A 20,249-nucleotide genomic window follows, 5' to 3' on the forward strand; every position below is an offset into this window, starting at 1 on the left:
CGCAGCACCCACCTGAAGGTTTGTGACTGCATTGCAGCACTGGGAATGTACTTGAGGCAGATCGATAGTTCTTCACTGGGAAACGACGCGGAGGCATTTAGCAAGCATGCCACACTGGCTCGAAACTAATTTTTAACCGAACGTAAAGAAGAGCTCATCCGACTGAGACATAGCTAACATCCGGGGATAATAATAATCAACGGAGGCTAAAATAGCAGGGCTTTAATGTCCATCAAGTCACAGTTAGGATCAGGAAGTTTCCTGAAAAGTGGCCGTGACATGTTCAGGTTTTCACAGAAAATCGACCTTTAAAAAAAAACAACAACAACTCGACTCTATAGTCAAGTGATGCACCTGAACGCCTCACACAAAAAGGCACACTAATCAACGTGCGCTGTTTTCCATGGAAGCACTTAGCGTCCTAAATTTGTGCAGTCGCAAGCCCACATGTCCTATTACGTCCCTAGCAATTAGCCTTGCGGGGAAAGCATGTACTCAAGAAGACGAGACCTCGGAAAACAAACTCCGGAAGCCATTCATTGACACATGTGTCTGCCCACTCTCAGTGGCAGCACCAGAGAGGACGTCTGCGCCGCGGTCGCCTCGACTCTACCGGCACATGTGACAATTGAAGGTCACGGTTAAGCATCACCGGCACACCGGATATGCGAATCGGCGCAGCATGTAAATAAATGAAAATGAACCCAAAAGTACTTTGCACAGGCGATGCCGACGTATAGCGCATTCATTGCGCGGAACGTAAATAACAACAGCGGAAGACCATACAAGGGCAGAGGCCCTGGAGGAAACGCCCCCCCCCCCCCCTTTACGCAAACTACCACTCTGGACCGCCGCCGCATGCACACAACATAATGATGGCGTTCATTCGAGGGGGGAAACAGCATCCTGACCACTTCCAACAACAAACTCAAATGGAGGCCGCTGATGATTTTCGCCGCTGCCAACTCGGCTGCTCGGCCAGCTTTGCCTCATGCAACAGGTGTCAACAAAACATGTCAACTCAAGATACTGATTGTCTTTTTACATTTCCCGCTTCAGGAAATCAAATTCAAGGCTCTATAATGTGGCTCCCAAACTTTTTGCTCTTGTTGGTTCCGGCTGATTATTAAAGTAAAAAAACGTTTAATTTCGTTTCCTAAGCTTAATTGAAACCTCTAATTCTCACGCGCTGTCTTTTTGACTCCGTTGTTGCCTATGCTTACAAATAAAATGGCTGTTATAAATCTTACATTTACCACAAAAATTGAGTTTCATTGACTAAATCCCCTTTTAACAATTAATCTGACCTTTAATGAAACACTTGAGTTGAAACACGGCTGTGCCACATGTTATTGATCTGGGAAATAAATAAAACAAATTTCCACGTACCCCCAGGTTGGGATTTTAACGGTTTCGTTATTGGTCGGATATAATACGAACTCTGTCAATAATAAGAAAAGTTTTGTATCTTTAAAAAAAATATATTTTTTTTAACATATAACCTCATCAGGTCCTTTCTTTTGTAAAATCCAACTCCTCAAGGTTCGACTTGTTGTCGACGTGCTTTTGTATGGGATCATACTATAATTTCCTGTTATATTTTTTAGCAAAAAAAAACCCCCAAATGGATTAAACTGTACTGTTATTAAGTCAAGATACAATTGTGAACATGTGACATTGTAAACATATTTCTGTGTGATGTTGTGACGGCAGGCGCTGGCATAGCAGGATCTGATATTTTGGTCTGTAGGAAGCTCTGGAGGAGTTTTGGAATGCGCGACCACAGGGCATTTAGTTGCGTGTCTGTCCTCGTCTGGGCCCAAAAAGACAGCACGGATCGTCACGTCCATCCCAATCGGGAGCGTCTGCTCCGGGTCCGCGCGCAGTGCGACAAACCACAGACGGCAAACCACCCACTCGCACCAAACGGGGAAAATGACAAGCCTCGAGGCGCAGGGATTACTTCCACCACCAGTGTGGGCGAGCCGGGCGGCCGCAGACGAGTCAGGTTGATGGGTACCTCTTTGTGACAGGGCGGCTTGGAGCTTCGGAGGGGTGCTGCCACCTCCTGGCCGTCCGGTGCGGGCCGCTCGGTTGAAATATTGACCGGAATCATCGCCACAAGGAAAAAACCCACATCATCCTGGGAGTATTCAAAACTCGCGATGTTTGCACAGTATTCCTGGTCTCAGAAATGCAAGTTCATTTTCCAAATGTTTTTTGGTGCTGATTCAGAATCTGCCCTCGTTTATAAATAACCACCTTTTTAAAAGTTATTAAAAAGTTAGACTGGATATTTTGGCATCGAAAATCAAGCAGTCTATTTCGCCATAGCACATTCGTCACTCAGTTGTGGCCGGCTTGGTAGAAGTTTACTTCGAAGTGTTTCCATCACTTATCCTAAAATTTGAGAAAATATGAGCCTTATAACAATGCAGTAAGGGCTGCTGTTGCAATTCTGATGTGCTGTTTTTGCGTTGTCAAGCTAATCAATCAAACACGCACTTTCGCGTGACTTTAAGGCCCAATCGCAAAACCCACACTCGTAGGGTACCTACGGTCTTCGCTGAAGTGCACAATTAGTCGAAGTGCACGTAGGGTTCTCGAGGGATGCAGGCTCGGCCGAAGTGCGGAACAAGGGCGCAAAGGGGGTGGGGTAACAGAGCACTTCGCAGAATTGGGACACCCTACACAGTCGTACCCTCGGCGGGAACGCCCAAATGAAGAGCACAAGGGTGCAAGTGTGGGTATTGGGATTGGGCCTTTGACTTGAACGTTGCAGAACACCTGTTCAGCAAGGAAGCCTTCCGCTGAATGTCTGCCATGCGTTTCGAGTGAGTATTTTAAACATTTTTAAACTCTAAATGCTGTATATGTACACAAGGTAGAAAGAAGCATGTTTATGATAGTTTGCTTATTTTTACTCGCTACGTCACTGGAAGCTGGCTATGTTAAAATCAAATGTCAACAAAAGATGGTTAGTCAACTTGCACGCCTCCTACCCCACGGGTGTTTACTATCGCTAACCTCATGATTTCATCCTTCAGGAGAGAGTTCGCAAAGTCAACTTGATTTGAAATTGAAGATGACTATGACAAAGAGTCAAATCAAATTTAAGAATAATAATTAGATTATAGGTGAGAAAAATGGGAAGACTTTCTTAGGGCCCCAAGAATTTTGGCCCCTAAAAGTATTTTGTGTCATAGGGAATATATACTGCTCATGTTTTTACCAAGTTAGCCAATTAAAAAATATATATGAGTTACATTAGCGTTGTTTAGCAAACGAAACGAGGTATAAACTTCCTTAATACAATCAGTATTTTTTTTTATTGATTTACATGTATTGGTGTTTTGTAAACAAAATCTATAGATTTAAAAACTACTATTACAGTAAGGAATTTGAATATATGTATAGTAAGGGATTTTTATCTAAAATCTGATGTAAATCAACTTGATATTATAGTATTTGTAAAAAAAAAAAGTAGTATTTTTTTTCAACTATGTAGTAAGGCAATCAAAAAATGTTTAACCATATACATTGCTTTTTAACAATACGTAAAGTTTTAAAAAATGTTAAAAGTGTATAAGGCGATCTTAAAGCCAATATGATGTGATTTGGCGTTTTTACTTTCATACAACCTCATACCGTTTCTGCTGTGTACTGTAGGCTAATTCTGGTGAGTTGTAATGTGCATATTGTTGCGTCATGTCAAAAATTGAATCTAATCTCGCAGTCTCCATTTCTGTCACGTGACAGTGAAAATACAAGCTTATCTGCTTGTCCTCATTCACCAACACTATAAAGAACAACATGCTAAGTGCAAATATTCAACAGATTTAATTGAGGCGCAGCTGTGTACAAAGGACATAAGCAGGCGGCTGGGGGGGGGGGTCACTGGGCTTTGGGGGGCACCCACTCGTGGATCTTCTTGCGTGTGGTGGAGTAGGGCACGTACTGCTGCGAGGTGCCGCTCACGTTGAACTGGTGCACCTCGGCCAAGAACTTCTTGGGCTCGGGCGGGTGCGTGGTGGGCGGGTCGTCTGTCATGCAGTGGAGCCAGCGATGCCTAGGGGGGGAAGAATAAATCAAAAGAAATAAAATAATAATGCACAATATTATATGTCAGTATGTTATTGCTGTATGTTGTTATACATAAAGTACAATAATGTAAATGACTAACATAACTGCAACTTCTTCCAAAAATCTGCGATTCATCATCAAACCCACAAGTATGTCTGTATGTATTATACTGCCCTCTGGTGGCAAAGATGCACATACCAGAAGGAGAATAACGTCAATGGGCATTGAAGCCATGAAATCATGAATCACAAACTGTTTCATTCTTTATATTCTGATCACTTATTGTTATTGTATGTTTTTAGAAAGTACAATACTGTAGATTGCTTTTACTCTTGTTTAAAATCATTCATTTCAAATGGGGAAAGGTGATTTGTGACATTGTTAGCAATAGCATCACTGCCAAAGTCATTTTTGAGCTTTTCAGAAACAAGAAAAAAATTCAGTAAGCACATTGGTATTATATTGATATATTATTGTGACAGTAGGTAAAAAATGGCTAAAGCAATCATACTATTTGTTACAATTTTTAAATATTCCTTTGTTTAATCAGCAGAATTACCCAGGTCAGTTTTTGACTTTATGGGGAAACAAAACATTTTTTTACACGGGGACGGTGGGTTAAATATGTTCCAAAATAAAAAATCAGATCTCACAACATATTCCACGTTTTAATTTTCACATACATTTTAAAAGTGGAAAACAATAAAATTTGTCAATTAAAATTAAAACAATTTTAGAAAATATATTTTTAAGATGTTTTTAACTAATGGTAGTGTACCACCAATTACCTTTTATTTTTGGACTGTATTTTATTCAAATAAATGATTTTACTAAATACTTGCAATAAAAAAAAATAAATGAATGTGACATGAGTCAACGTACCATTCGGCGGGCACCATGCTGCCATCCACCTCCCACATAGTGTTCTTTCCATTCATTTCTGTGGTGTAGATCACCCAGCGATGACGTCCTGGATGCATTTTGGACGCAAGAGCGATTTAATGCAGGGGTTGTCAATCTCGACGGATAAAATAATAAAATAACAGTGAAACAATTTGAGCACAAAGTCGTTCTTACCAAAAAAGTAGTGCTTCTTATCTTCGTAATATTTGTTGCCATATTTGTCCACACCAATGAGGGCTCCTGTCTTCACATCGTTTACCCTGTCACGTATAAACGTTATAAGGTCATTTATTCCACCATATTTGGGAATGAAACCAGTGCAAGCTAGGCGAGCTAGCGACGTTCACTCATCTACAGTCGTCGTTTATTGACAGTATTTAGTTGCCAGTCGTTCAAAAATAAAAGACTCCAAATAATTACGCTAACTCACCTAAAGAGTTGGAGAAGCAAGCCTCGGACACCGCCGTGACCTCCTATTTGTCCCAAAGCCCTTCGAACAATATTGACGTATTCCGCCATCTTGAGACGGAACAATTTGGGAACGGAACGCTTGCGCACAGTAGTAAAATGTCCGGACAGCAACAAGCAAACGCAACAATTTGTTCCATATAATTTAGACTTTAGATGAAACGTATCAACCAAAGCAACGTTGAATTAAAAACAATTGCCTGATTGTAATTGTTTTGTTGGAGACTCTACTCCCACACATTTCGTATGACAAAATAGTCCATATTAATGTAAACCATGTTTGGGGAAGGAACGGAAGTTCCTAGATGTCCCGTCAGCAAAAACACAAAGACAAAACTATATTTAGAAATTTTATTAAAAACTGTTGCCTGACAGTTTGTTATGATTGCTTTGTGGGAGAGTCCACCTCCCACACAGTTGATATTAAAAAATAGTCACTGTTAATGTACAATCACGAGGAAATGCATGCTTCCTATACCCTGAAAAGTTAAAATCAGGAAGACAAAGATTCAAGAGTCTCAATGACAACATGGAGCATAAAGTTGTGGATGAAACAACGTTTAGGGGGGAAAAAAAATCAAATTTTGTCAAATAGGAGTGAAGGGTGGGAGATTATGGCAGAAAAGACCACTTTGATTGTTTCACTGTATAAAAAAAAAATAGTACAGCAAAAAAGGTTTTTAAAAAGAAATTAACAGACCCTGACTACGAAATAGTGGCCTGCTTTTTCATACTTTATAAATATCAGCTCTAGGCTGCTGTATAAAAATGTCAATGTCGCTCTGTTATATACACAATATGACTCACGGGTTGCTTCTAAGGCTGCAGAGTTGACATTCTGAAGAGGATGTAAACTAAGTTCAATCATTTACTTCCAGTTTTGTCCAGGACGCTGTTAGACCCATAATCTATGGTAGTTACTCAGAATATCAAAATACAAGAATAAAACCTCTTAACCGGAAAGATCAACACCAGCAACTTCCTGTTACTGACTGTAAAACACTGGCTGTACTTGTCATTCATTGTAATTGATTGTTTTATGTGTCAGTCAACCTGCTTGAATTTCACATGACGTATTTGTCCTTTATTTCCTTCAACGGGGATCCCTACCAGGGCTTTCCTGGTGGAAACTGTCCACTTCCACGCACATTCTTTGGCATTTGAGCCACAGCTGCAGCATTAGACTTTATAAAAAAAAAAAAAAAAAAAAGGGGCAACGCCGTCCCAATCGGTGTCCCATCTCCTACTGGAAGCAGCATGTTGTCCGTCGACCGGCTCGTCACTGCTCGAGGATCATGGCCTCCTGAAAGGCTTCGATCCACCTAAAAGAAGACGGCGAGGTCATAACGTGTTTCACGCCGAGTGCGCGAGGGGCGTTTTACCTCTGCGCGGTGGGGATGTCGTCGGCTTTGAAGATGTAGAAGAGCGTGTTCTTATGGTAGAGCTTGAACTGCAGCTTCTGCGCCGGCCCGCTCTTTTCCTCCCGCAGGAAGAAGCCCAGCAGCGGCTGGCTCTCCAGCGCCGCCACGTCCTGCCGGGAGGAAGACAAAGTGAAGTCGACGGCAACGGAAGTGAAAACCAGACGGCGGCGTTTACCTCGCTGGCGGCGTACGTGTACAACACTTTATTCTTGATGACGAACCACAGCCGCTTCCACTGCTTTTTGTTGCCCTTGGACCTGTTCAAGTAGCCGCTCATGGAGGAGTTTTCCGTGTTGGCCGACACCTGGGAAAAGAGCCGAGCGGGTCACGCCACTGCTACGGCGCTAAACTCGCCTCCCGATCGCTACTCGCCTCTTTTAATGCGGCCGGAATCTTTTTTTGTTTCCTGGTGAAGGAGAACGCTCCGGATTTGATGGGAGACACGGACGACGAGGCGCAGCGGTCACCTGGAAATGAGAAAATGAGATAAGTGGTGGGTTTCCATGCTTTTTTCAAGGCCAATTTTAAAAGGAACGTCAACCTAAACATTTTTTTTTCAAGAATATGTTCTATCCAAGCCCACTAGTTGAAACAAGGGAATATGATTGGTATAAATTTTGAGTTAAGCAACAAAATCCACCTGTTTTTAGCCATCTCAAGGGGTGGCCATTTTGTCACTTGCTGTCGACTGAAAATGACATCACAACTGCTTAGGGCCCAGATAACGACCAATCACGGCTCAGCTTCAGAAAACAGGTCAGCCGTGATTGGTCGTTCCCTGAGCAACTTTGACGTCATTTTCAGTCGACAGAAGTGACAAAATGGCCGCCCCCACAGATGGCTAAAAACAGGTGAATTAACTCTTATTCCACAAATGCAATATTAATCAGAAAGATGTCTTTTTTTGTGTGTGTTTGGGTTGATTTCCTCTTTCATGGAGCTACGTTACAATTACGAAAGCTTTTGTGAAGCATTATTCGGTGTGGGGGTCTACAATCGCAAAAAGTGTGAATATATTACAAATCACAACAATTAGATGAAGATAAAAAAAAAAAAGACATGTGCTCACTGTTCTCCTGCAGTTTAGCAAAGCAGTGGTCACACACGCGTGCCGGCTGGTTCTTCAAATACTCCAGGTAGTACTTATTGGCCGAGCAGGCCTGGCACACCACCTGTCGGAATACAAGACGGGAGGAGCGTGACGAGGAGGAGGAGGAGGAGTTGTGGCCGCAAAGTCCGGGCGTGCCGGGCACCTTCCCGCAGGCGCGGCAGTGATGGCGCCGCCAGGTGAGGGTGAACTCGCAGGTGCAGATCATGCACATGGTGGCCCTCAGGTCGGGGATCCAGATGGGAGCCTTGGATCCGAGGGGGGCGCCGCTGTCCAGCACGCCGTCGGCCTGCGCGGGGGAGGGGGTCGGAGGGTCAGGGGCGGGGCGAAGCTTTGAAAGCGCCGGCGCGGGGGAAGGGGAGCGTCACCTCCTCCTGACTGCGACTGGAGATGAAGCTGATCTTCTTCTTGGCGTGGTCGTCGATGGCTTGGGCGATGGCCTCCAGCCACTCGTCTCGCTCCGTCGCCGAACTGGAGGCAGAAAACAGCTGCGATCGGTGCAAAGGCCTTCGACGGCGATCACGTACACACTCGTGGTTGACTGTTCATAGTTAAAAAGAGGGAAATCAAGCCAAACTGTTTTTTTTTTTTAAGAATATGTTCCCAGCAGGCCCACTAGTTGAAACATGGCATTTTGATTAATATTGCGTTAGTGGGAATATGAGTTAATCCACCCCTTTTTAGCCATCTCAGGGGGCGGCCATTTTGTCACTTCCGTCGACTGAAAATGACATCACAGCTCAGATTCAGAAAACAGGTCAGCCGTGATTGGTCGTTACCTGAGCCTTGAGCAGTTGTGAAGTCATTTTTAGTCGACAGAAGTGACAAAATGGCCGCCAACCGAGATAGCTAAAATGCTAAAAAGGGATGGATTAATACTCCACAAACTCAATATTTATCCGAATACCTTGTTTCAACTTGTGGGCTTGCATAGAACATATTCTTGAAAAAATATATTTGTGTTGACTTCCACTTTGAGCAGCAAAATCCACCCCTTTATTGTCATCTCTGGGGGCGGCCATTTTGTCACTTCCGTCGACTGAAAATGACATCACAACTGCTCACAAGGACCAATCACGGCTCAGCTTCAGAAAACAGGTCAGCCGTGATTGGTCGTTACCTGAGCCCTTAGAAGTGGTGATGTCTTTTTAAGTCGACAGAAGTGACAAAATGGCCGCCCCTCGAGACGGCTAAAAAGGGGTGGGTTAACTCTTATTCCACAAACGCAATATTTATCCGAATGCCTTGTTTCAACTAGTGGGCTTGCATAGAACATATTCTTGAATAAAATATTTTGGGTTGACTTCGCCTTCAAAGGTTTTTTTTTGTTTTTTTTTTCTCAGCTCAGCTCCTGATGTCCAACCTTGCAGACAGGATGAAGGAGCGCTCCACGCTCTCGATGTTCAGCTCGTTCTGGTAGGCCTCCTGGCTGGGCTTGCTCACCTGCCGGAAGGGCGCACGGCGTTAACCGGTCACAATCGCAGGCGGCACCGCGAAATTTTCTCGCCTCACCTTCATGCCGGCGAGGGAGAGCACGCAGTTGAGTTTGTACTGGGCCGACTGCACGGGAGTGGTGTACATGAGCGCGTCGTTGAACTAGCCGGACGAAAAGACGACGTGACGAGGAGAAGGAAAAAGCTGCGGGGGGACGGCGGCGGCTGCGCTCACCAAGAAGAACATCCGCGGCTGCATGACCTTCCTGGAGAGCTTCATGAGCGTTCCCTCCTTCAGGAAGACCTGCGGGAACCCGTCGCAAGTCAACGCTCGTCGCCTTGAGGGCGATGGAGGAGGAAGCGAGGCTCTTACCCTGCCTGGCTGAACGATCTCTTGGTGGCCGTTCAGACTGTACTGGATCTGCATCAGCTTCTGAAAGTTATCCTGGACCAATTTCAGAAATGAGCACATGATGAAGATGAGAAGGGAGACTTAGAGCGGAAGTCAACGCAAACATCTTTTTTTCAAGATTATGTTCTATGCAAGCCCACTAGTTGAAACAGGGCATTCTGATAAATACTGCGTTTGTGGAATAAGTGTTAATCCACTCGTTTTTAGCCATCTCCGGGGGCGGCCATTTTGTCTTCTGTCGACCGAAAATGACATCAGAACTGCTCACAACGACCAATCACGGCTCAGATCCAGAGAACAGGTCAGCTGTGATTGGTCATTGTGAGCAGTTGTGATGTCATTTTCAGTCGACAGAAGACAAAATGGCCGCCCCCAGAGAAGGCTAAAAACGAGTGCACTTTGCTACTTAACTCATATTCCACAAACGCAAAATTAATCAGAATGCTGTGTTTCAACTAATGGGCCTGCTGAAAACATATTCTTGAAAAAAATATGCTTGGGTTGACTTCCGCCTTTGTCTCACCCCTTGTTTCATGATGTCGTTGGCGTGGTTAGCGACTTCCTTCACGATGCTGAGGGCCGCTGCGCGGACAAAAACAATTTAAAAAAACGCATTCCTCACGGAGGTTGCCTCACGGGGCGTTCCCGCCTCACCTTCTGTGTCCTTGTAGTCCTCGGAGTCCCGAGGCAGATTCTTCAAATAATCTACAAAAGGGCAGAGGGTGACATTCTTGTCGCTGTCCACTAAGCGGCAGCATAGGACAGAATCAACGCAATGTTTGGTTCTATAGCTTGGCCAAGCAAAAATTCTGATGGGTCAATGTGAGCCGCTGCAATTACTTGAAATGAAATGATTGGGTTGTATAAAATGAGACATTTCTGCCAACATTTTAACCATTTGTGGACTGCTGGGTCAATATTTCTAAATTAGACGGCGTGCTTGAGAATGAGAAGGCACCTGTGAGCAGCAGCTGGTACTGAGGGATCCTCTGGACAGGCTTCAGCAGGTAGTGCTTGAGGGCAAGGCTGGCACATCTGGCACTCATCTGCAGTCCCAAAAAAAAAAAAAAAAAAAAAAAAGCGCCACAATCAGCCTGATGGAAACGCTTCGCTGATTGTCGTCTGGAGGGAGACCATAAGTCTCCTTACCTCAAAGTCTCGCACCACGGTGGCAAAGGGCGGGTTTTTCCTGCACTGCTCGTCCAAAAGCGCCACGTTGTTGTCAAACTGCCGGATGTACGTGGAGTACATCTTCAGGTAGGGGCCCTTCTGCACGAAGATGTCCGCCAGGCGCTGGTGCTCGCTCCTGCGGGCGCGCAAAGCCAGGATGGTGAACGCTCACGCGAGGAGTGGAAATTCCAGTGGGCTCGAGCTCGTACCAGTGTGCCACCCTCTCCTCCAGCTCTCTCAGCAGATCCTTGTTGAGCTGGTAGAGCTGAGGCAGGTAGTAGAGGACCTGGCTGAGGACACGCTCGTCCACCACCGGCTTGCCGTTTTGACGCGTCGCCTTGGCGACGGCATCCCGAAAGTCCTGAGGCGGAACACGTGCGCACGTGACACACCCGCACAGTTGAGTCAGCGCCGCCAGCCAGGCCGCGTGCCAACGCACACATCCACCTGGAAGGAAGCGGCGAGGGCGCAGGGCACTCGGGACTTTTCTGTCTTCTGATTGGTTTTGGGTGAATATGTGATCATCTCATTACGTCACGCGGTATTACTTTGTCGACACGCCCGCACGCACGCACAGAGGCGTTTAGTTTAAAAAACTGGCTGGATGGCTCGCCACAAGAATGCGCACAACACACACACACACACAAAGAATTCTACCGGTGTGTGTGTGCGCGTGGAGGTCAGCTCAGTGGCAGGAGGAAGCAGCTGCGGCGTCCGCGGGCAGAAAAGAATGCGAGTTGACCCGATTTCTTGGACAGAACATCCCCCCCCCCCCCCCCCCCCCCGCAACAGGATGGTCATGTGACACTTACAATGTGAAGAAGCTTGAGGACATCCACGAACCTGCAGCGCACAAGAACGGGGGGTCTTTAGTCACATGACCGCGTTTGACCAATCTCGACGCCGTGGCCACTCACACTTTCTCCGAGCTCATGATCTCCTGGGCGATGTGCGCCACCTTCTTGCGCTTGGTCTCGTCCTCCAGCTGCGGAAGAGAGAGAGAGAGAGAGAGAGAGAGAGAGAGAGAGAGAGAGAGAGAGAGAGCGCAGGGCCGATCAGACGCCATCGGGGTGCGGCTGACGCCGGGGTTAAGTTGCTCGCAGCTATTTGCGAGCATGTTATCTCCGTGTGGCAGCGGCGGCGGCGGAGGTGGGACGCCAACCGTCACGAGGGCTTGTTTCGAAATGCAAAGAAGAAAAAAAAAAAAAAAAAAAAAAAAGAAGACCACATCCAAATTGTCTCAATTATTGTTCGTTTTTTTTAGGGATGTCAAAGTTAAAGCATTAACTATGGAGATTAATTTGAATTTTGTGATGCAGGAAAAAATTAACTCAGTTGACTCAGTTTTATTTCCTTTCTGTAACAGCCAAACTTAGAGGAGAGTCAATGTCGCAAAGACGGACTTTTACGTAGTTTTACTTTCAAAAATTGCTCGACGGCTCATTGGAGAAATCCAAAATAATTTGCACACTTCGCGACGCCAAATTCGAATGCCATATTAGTTGCACGTCTTTGGTGTATCGTTCAACTGTTGTATTTTACGGGAAAAGAATCGTATTCAAGGATCAAAGCAAGCTATTAGAACAGTCTTACCCTTTTTTCGGTTCCAAGATTTGTAAAAAAAATTGTAGTTGAAAAATGTGATTAATCGCGATCAATTATGTAAAAAATGTGCGATTAATTAGTTGAAAATGTTTAATCGCTTGACAGCACTTTTTTTAAAATAAATGTATCCCAAGATTAGTTTTTTATAGCTTTAAATCAGCAGTTGTTCAAATCAAGTCAAGAACTAAAACATTTCATTCCTGACTTGAGAATTTTACTCATTCATTGCCAGACATTTTCAGACGATCTTTTAGCCTAACGTTTGAAAAAAAAATAGAAAAAAATATGAATAAATTCCTGGGATTGAATAGCTGGACTGTGAAAAGACAAATAAAATCGTCAATGGCAGCGAATGAGTTAAGAACATTTTAAAATCCGACCAACATAAAATCGCCACGGTTTCCGATCATGTTCATCCGGTCGGGACAACACTAATAAGTTTATTGACGATAATTTCAACGAAAAGGTGTGCTTTTCGGGACGCCACGTCCGGCGCCGCCGTCGCGCTCACCTGTCTGTCCGCCTCGTCCACGTGCTCCTTGCTGGACGACGAGCTGTTGTCCTCCTCGTCCCAACTGCGGGCCTCCTCGTCCTCCTCCTCCGAGTGGACGTCCCTCCTCGGCCAGCCGCTGCACGACACAGAGACGGACGGACGCACGTGCGGAATTAGTTTGGAAAACGGCTAAGCTGTTACGTATTGTGTGTAATTGTGTTTGTTGATCATTGCCATTCAGGTGTGTGCGAAGGCGGCTGGGCGAGTGCAAGCACAGACACGTGTTGGCCTCCAATGTTTTCAACCTCGGCTTCGCTCCAGGCGGAACACCCCAACGTGGGGCTGCTCGATTAGGAAAAAAATATTCATCACGATTATTTTTGGTAATAATTGAAATCACGATTATTCAAACGATTATTATTATTATTTTTTTTTGCTACAAAACAAGAACAGGTTTGAACATGTAAAAAATATTAAGACAAAATTCTTTGAAACGTTATTATAATTTAAATTCGTTTTGGACCCAACAACATTTATTAAATTAATTTTTTTTAAAAATAAAGTGAAAATGTATCAATTAAAGTATGGTTTTCCTTGTATAAACAAACGAGTTAACACTTAGAAATTGCCAAAGTAGTAAACTGCTTGGAGTAAAATGCCAATTTTGACAGAATAACAGACATGCTATTCATCTATACATTTAGACCTTTGTCTGGAGCCTTTTTTGTTTTGTTTTTACAGTAATATGTACACATAGTAAACAAAGAAAGTAATTTGCATCTGATAAATTATAAATTTAATATGCTGATTGGGTCAAACTCATTTAAATGTTGACTGTTACATACTAGTATGTAATTTATACTATACTTCTAAATTACAGTAGGCCATATATAAACTGTACAACAATATAATGACCAATAATATGTTTGCAAATTGCATTTGAAGCAATTTGCAAAAAAAATAAATAAAAAAAAATGGCTTCATATTATAGACTACACAAGAAATGTAACTTAAGTCACAGTAATAATGTTTAGCATGGTTTCTATTTTTGTGCTGGTAAAAGTAGTTTGCATGATATATGTTATTTAAAATAAAGCCCACATTTGGAAGCCTTGTCCGGGCAATAGATTCTGTTATCTTTTTTTTGTCTCTCTAATGTTGATGGGTGGAGGTTGCTGCGTACAGCGTTTCAACGTTGCGCACGGCACCAAATCTGACTCGGTGTTTTCTTGCTTTGGTGTATCGTAACATCATCGTAAACCAAACGATGGTTGAATAGAATCGTCGTGTTGCCGGTGGGTGCAGAGACAACTTGCACTTAATATGTCTTTGCTCGCCGTCTTCCACGGCAAACCCAAAATGTAAGCAAATAAGCGATTTCGACTTGCCTTGCTTGTTTACAAGTCGTTCCTGTGGCGGGTCTTGTGCCATTTTTAGGTTTGTTACTCTGTTAAAACGTTGAGTAGGAGCGTGTGCAGTGTGACGTGCGGGCTAGCTAGCGAGCTAGCTTAGAGAGGGCGGCGCGGCGGAGTAACTCGTGTGCGCATGCCTCAAAACAACTCAAAATTAGTATTAATAATCGTTTTTTTTTACGATTATGCCAGTTTTGTAATTGTGGCGTGTAATACTAATCGAAATCGTAATTGAATTGCGATTAATTGCACAGCCCTAGCCCAACGTAATGATTTCGGAATAAACCAATCACATTCGAACTCACGTGAACTCATTTAAAGGGCCCAAAATAAAGATTTCAAGATGGCTTTGCTGGACTTTTTGTTTATTTATTTATTTGCTATCCAGCAGAATCTTTTTACTGCTGTTTGGAACAGTTCATAATCCCCCCCGCCCTCCCTTAGGGAAATTTCAAAGAAAAAAGCCCCACATAAAGTTCAAATGTTCTTGTAGGCTTTTCCTGCCATCCATCTAGCTGTTTTGGGCTAACTGTGAGTGCCATTTCAAATCCTTCATAATTCCTTCCAACTTATCCTTCCATACCCAAATACAACTGACAAAAAAAACCCCAACAAAAATGCAATAAAGGGCATGGCTCCTCTGCTCTCTATTAAATATTTAGCAGCGTGCAAACAAAGTTAAAAGCTCACATTTTCTCTTCAAGTCAAAGAGGAGAGAGACGAAAGAAAAGCTGAGTGTTGAGGTTACGAGAAGGCTAAACACAGAGCGAGGAAGGCCAGCCTGAGGAGGAGGCCGGCCGGTGGTTGCTGCACATTTCTTTTCCCACTTCTGGAGAGCTGTGTGGTGTTTTTTTTTGTTTTTTTTTTGGTGTATGTGTGTGTGTGTGACGCTCAGACATTTCCTGCCCGGCACGCTGAAAATAACCCACAGGAAGAGCTCGGGGCCGACCTGCAGCACGTCAACGAGCCGCCAAGGTTTGACACGCTGCTGACTCGTGCTGATGTCACCTGTCGCCGCCCCGGAGAGCGCGGACCACCTGCACCAGGCCTGCCTTGTGCTCGTGTTACCTCCGCCAAGGAATTTGTGAGCAGAGTGAGTCAAAAATGACAAGTCATTTCCCGAAAAATGACGCGGAGGGCTCAAGGAAGTAACCACTGATTCGGAATGTATGTGCATGTAAATGCATTACAGTGACATCGGAGTTATAATAATAATAGTATGTCATGTTAATTACCTGAGCTTGAAAATGATAAAATTGCATCCAACTGAAACTGAAATTCCGATTCCCAACAACTAGGGCTGCTCGATTATGAAAAAAATCTCAATTATGATTACTTTGGTTATAATTGAAATCCCGATTATTCAAACGATCATTTGAAAATAAAAATATAAAGACAAATAAATGTAAGTTAGTTAGTTTTGGACCATTTAAAAAAAAAAAAAAAAAATTGTTATTATAACATTTTTTTAAAAAGGCGCAAATATATAAATTCAAGTATGAGTTCCTTGTGTAAACAAACAGTGTGTTGGATATATATATATAAATATTATGTTTTTTACAATTATGCCAATTTTGTAATCGTGGAGTGTAATAATCGTGATTGTAATTGAATTTTCGATTAATTGCACAGCCCTCCCAATTAGAGATAGACCAATATGTTTTTTTCAGGGCCGATACCGATTATTAGTGGTCAAGGTGGCTGATATTCATTTTTTTCTAAAAATATTATCAAAATTTAAAAAATTCCTTAACTTTGTTGAAACACCTTTAAGCATATGTTTATTGAACAATTTTTCAGATTTGCATAATGTAGGGTTTTTTTTTGTATTATTATTTTTTGACAGTATACAGGTACATCTTTACCAAATTCTAACAAAAGGTTCAGGGAGCACGCAGGGTCGTAGTCGACGGTAAATGAAATCCTCCAAAATTTCAAAATGAGAGAAAATGTAACTTTCACATATCTTTGTTTTGATTTCAACACAGTTTGAAATTGTTTTATTATCGGCCATCGGATGTTTTCAAAAGACCGATGCCGATATTCATCAAAACACAGAATATTGGCGCCGATAATTGGTCTATCCATACTACCAACAACTGTTCTAATCATGAAGTGTATCGCAGGAAATTATTCGATTTCACAAAAAGATGTACTTCAAAGAATCTCTCTTTGGCAGCGCAATTAAATGCTCTTCCACTAGATGGCAGAAGGTATAATTACCTGCGTATCCACTTTGCCAATACAGCTCAAATATTTTTGTCTTTTTTGCTTTGGTACTACAGCGGCAACAACTACCTTCGTGTGCGTCAACATGCTTAGCAATAATTTGGATTCCGAGAAAATGGCTTCGGTGACGTATGAGAACCAGGCTCGGATTTCACATCAAGCCAATTAAGGAGTAGACGGGAGCGCTCATCATGACTCGTTCGTATTTCTTGTGACATTTTTCATTCCTCAAATGTAAAATAAGCGCCTCGGCTCAGTCGGGGACGGGAAACACTGCCTGGGGCGAAATGTTACCTGTCGCAGTGGTCCTCCTGGAACCCGCGGTAGGGGTCCTGCGCCTCGTAGACGTCCGAGTCGTCGCCGTCCTGCGACCAGCCCGGCCTGCCGCCGCGGAAGGGCAGGTTCATGTACTCGGGGATCTCCTCGTACAGGGGGACGTTCTCGTACTCCGCGCTGCCGTCGTCGCCGATGCTGACCTCGCCGATGCAGCTGTTGGGCCGCTCGGCCCGCTTGGGCACGCCGCAGTCCGGTGAGTGGCCTCCTTTGGCCAGCAGCTTGGGCAGCATCTTGACGGACACGCGTAGCTCCAGAAGCTTCCGCAAGGAGAGGCTGCGCTTGTTGGGGTCCACCCGGGTGGCCAGGTCGGCGGCGGAGAAGGACTGCGCCCGCTGCTTGCCCCCCAGCGCCGGCGCTCGGCTTTTGGGCGGCACGCTGCTCCTGGTGGGCATCTGCCGGCTGAAGAAAGTCACGCAGGGCCGGGCGAAGCGCCAGGAAGGTTTCTCCTGAGGTGGCGCGGGCAGCTCCCTCATGGGGCCGTAAGGAGGCGGCGGGGGGCAGACGGAGGGCGGCGGCGGGGCGGGGAGGCTGTGCCTCTGAGGTTTCCGGGGCGGCGGCCTCAGCGGCTGCCGCTCGTCGGCCGAGGAGGCCTTCCTGGCGTGCGGCAGCGGCGGCGGGCAGCCCAGTTTGATCTGCTTGGGGAGGCTGTGCGTGACGGGGTAGCGCTTAAAATCGCCGTAGCCGTCTTCCTCCCCCTCGCCCTCGCCCTCGCCCTCTCGCTCGTCTGCCGGGTGAGGCGGCGAGAGCAGGCTGAGCGAGTGCGAGGCGTTCTTGTTCAGTCCCGGACAGGCGCGGCGCGTCCTGTGCAGGCGAGGCGAGAGCGAGGTCTGGCGGGGAGGCGGCACGGGGGCGCCGGGCTCGTCCGCCTCCTCGGGATCGTGAGCCGCGCCCTCCACGCCGTCCTGCCTCACCAGGGCGGGTTTCTTGTGCTTGCGAGGATGCGGGACAGGGAGGGGCTTACTCGGGGGCGCGGGGACCGAGGAGTCGCCGTGTAAATGGGCGCCGTATTCCAGTCGCTCATCTTCCGCAGGCGGAGAGGAGGCGACGATGCTGCCCGCAACATCACAGCTGACGTCCGCGGCCGCCGCGTTTACATCGACCGCCGTCCCGCTCCCCTCTTTGCCCGAGTGTCTCCGTCTCTGCGGCTTGTCCCGAGGCCTTCTGCTCACCTCGCACAAACATTCCGCCGGCGTCCCTTCGTGAATCCCGTTCTTCAGCTCGTGCGCGTCGCGCACCCCGTTCCCCACCCGCCGGCACCGGCAACAGTCCCGCGGCCCGCAGGCGCACGTGGGGATGATGTAGTCCGATTCCCGCTCGGATAAAATCCCATTTCGGGTGTTGAGCAGCGAGAGGCTGTCCTCGAGAAGATCCTGCTCGGGGGATGAGATCAGGTGAGCTGTGGGGGGCGGCGAGGAGGCGGGGGGAGAAGGGCCCGCGGATTTCGGGATGCAGGGCTTAGGGGCAAGGGCCGGCTTTGTCTTTTTGAGAGTGGCGGGGGAAGGCTGGGAGGAAACGGGGGATGTGGTGAGCAGGCCTGGTTTGGGGGCGATGGGCGGGGGTGAGGGTTTGGCCACGGCGGGAAGCTTAGGTTTGGGAGCTAATGGAGGCTTCTTCACACCTGCATGCACGCAACACAAGACAGGAGTCAAAACACGCGTCGTGTTAGCGCTTCATACTTCCTTCCTTCAGCAAATAATCGGCAGAGACAGCTGCGGGATGGAGTTACAGGCGAGGTTAAAACATTCAGCGGGAGTCGTGTGAAATACACGATTTCAATGGAAGAGCTGGGAGTACCGACTGACTTACTGAAGCGGCAACTTGTGGCCAAATTCCACCCAGAAACATCCTAAAGCTAAATGGTTATGTTGTACAAATACTCACACACACACAAAAAAAACAATAACAGCAGTTAAAAAGTAAGTACACATTTTACGTGCAGTGACACCACTCCAGGATTGTTTTGAAAAGGTCAATGACCACAAACTAAGGCACCGAACTCACAATATGGCCGATTCTGACACATACATTTTGCATAAAAAAAATGGTATATTTTTCGATCAGCCGTATTAACATATTAATGCGATAGAAAGCACAGAATGCAGTAATAATAACTCTCTTTCGGGTTTCGTGTGGCCCCAGGTGCTAAATTTGACTTAAATGCGAACCGCTACACGCCGATATCATCCAGTTGTGACGACGATGCCGTCACAGCCCCGCAAGTACTTTATACGACAACCGACGAGCGAGAGGACACTAGTTTGGCTAATTTCTAAACGGAGTTTGGCAATGAAGCGTCAGGTAATGCGAACTCTTCAAAAAAAAAAAAAAAAAAACACAAAATTATCATAAATGACGCAAAATGCATGTGACGTGGATGGGCTAACATGTAGTGAAGCAAAGCTTTATTCGAAGCTTTACAAGAGATGTTAACGTCGCCTATTGAATATTTGGGAGCGTAGCATCAACAGCAGGACAGATGTTTAAAAGACAAAGAAGTTTTGACCAGCTCCAGCTACAAGTGAGCCACTTAAAACGGAAAGCGACTTTTATTGTACTATTATTGTCAGGATTGGAGGCCTTTTGAAGAGCTCCCAAAACGACGTCTAGTGTGTCCTATTGTACTACTTATGCGGAGGCGATTTTTTTTTTCAGGAAGGGTTGTAATTAAGTGGTAAAAAAAAAAAATTGGATGGTAACTTTGAGCAGTTGTTTTTTCACGACGTTGCATTTACTGTGAGCATAAAAATCTAGAGAGATGTTACTAATTTGCAGTTTGACCCCGCAAGAAACAAACCTGTGCTCATGACTCCCGATTTGTTGCTGCTGCTTTCTCCATGAGGAACGTAAATTCACTTTCAATGGAAGCGCGACAAGATCTTGGTTTTTTCCTGCCTCCACAGCATTGTCACTTGGAAATCCACTGCGGGGAGCTAAAACAAAGCGCGGACCGTGGCTCTTACTCCATATACCGCTCGCACATCCACCGATAACGACTTTATCCTTGTTGCTTTTTCCATTTTTCCCCAGTTTTTCGGCTTCAGCAAAGTTTGTCGGTTGTTTCAAGCTACAAGCAATGTGGACAAATGACTTCCTGTTGTTTATACAGAATTATATCCGGTTGTAACGACGTGATGGATCTGGTGCTTTTCAGTGTAAGAAAAGCCATCATATAACTT

At 45.4% G+C, this 20,249-nt stretch overlaps 2 protein-coding genes across 2 annotated transcripts; both read right to left on the reverse strand.

Annotated features, from left to right (window-relative positions):
* Nucleotides 1-3,821: 3,821 nt before the first annotated feature.
* ndufa12 (NADH:ubiquinone oxidoreductase subunit A12) lies at nt 3,822-5,557 on the reverse strand. Its single transcript, XM_086022513.1, has 4 exons — nt 5,417-5,557; nt 5,161-5,246; nt 4,966-5,053; nt 3,822-4,069 (listed from the first exon to the last, which is right to left on the reverse strand). Exons 1-4 carry the CDS (start codon nt 5,503-5,505, stop codon nt 3,895-3,897), a joined length of 438 nt encoding a protein of 145 aa, XP_085878639.1. The 5' UTR covers nt 5,506-5,557; the 3' UTR covers nt 3,822-3,894.
* Nucleotides 5,558-5,791: 234 nt separating this feature from the next.
* Nucleotides 5,792-20,224, reverse strand: fgd6 (FYVE, RhoGEF and PH domain containing 6). Its single transcript, XM_086022270.1, has 21 exons — nt 19,868-20,224; nt 17,032-18,691; nt 13,115-13,232; nt 11,916-11,983; nt 11,811-11,841; nt 11,208-11,359; nt 10,978-11,134; nt 10,787-10,874; nt 10,483-10,533; nt 10,352-10,410; nt 9,790-9,861; nt 9,652-9,720; nt 9,496-9,579; nt 9,347-9,426; nt 8,352-8,454; nt 8,129-8,272; nt 7,945-8,047; nt 7,248-7,342; nt 7,051-7,179; nt 6,837-6,985; nt 5,792-6,776 (listed from the first exon to the last, which is right to left on the reverse strand). Exons 1-21 carry the CDS (start codon nt 19,875-19,877, stop codon nt 6,734-6,736), a joined length of 3,465 nt encoding a protein of 1,154 aa, XP_085878396.1. The 5' UTR covers nt 19,878-20,224; the 3' UTR covers nt 5,792-6,733.
* Between the last annotated feature and the right edge of the window lie 25 nt (nt 20,225-20,249).

This window comes from Filicampus tigris, chromosome 22 (genome assembly GCF_054856515.1).
Source record: "Filicampus tigris isolate MCC_2025a chromosome 22, RoL_Ftig_1.0, whole genome shotgun sequence".
Lineage (NCBI taxonomy): Eukaryota > Metazoa > Chordata > Actinopteri > Syngnathiformes > Syngnathidae > Filicampus > Filicampus tigris.

Coding starts and splice junctions, on each gene's coding strand:
- ndufa12 (XM_086022513.1), bottom strand. CDS start 5,505: ATGGCGGAATACGTCAATATTGTTCGAAGGGCTTTGGGACAAATAGGA. Junction 5,247..5,416: donor TTGCTTCTCCAACTCTTTAG/GTGAGTTAGCGT, acceptor TATACGTGACAG/GGTAAACGATGTGAAGACAG. Junction 4,070..4,965: donor AGCATGGTGCCCGCCGAATG/GTACGTTGACTC, acceptor TTCCCCCCCTAG/GCATCGCTGGCTCCACTGCA.
- fgd6 (XM_086022270.1), bottom strand. Junction 9,721..9,789: donor AGATCGTTCAGCCAGGCAGG/GTAAGAGCCTCG, acceptor GGGTTCCCGCAG/GTCTTCCTGAAGGAGGGAAC. Junction 8,048..8,128: donor ACTGCCGCGCCTGCGGGAAG/GTGCCCGGCACG, acceptor GTATTCCGACAG/GTGGTGTGCCAGGCCTGCTC.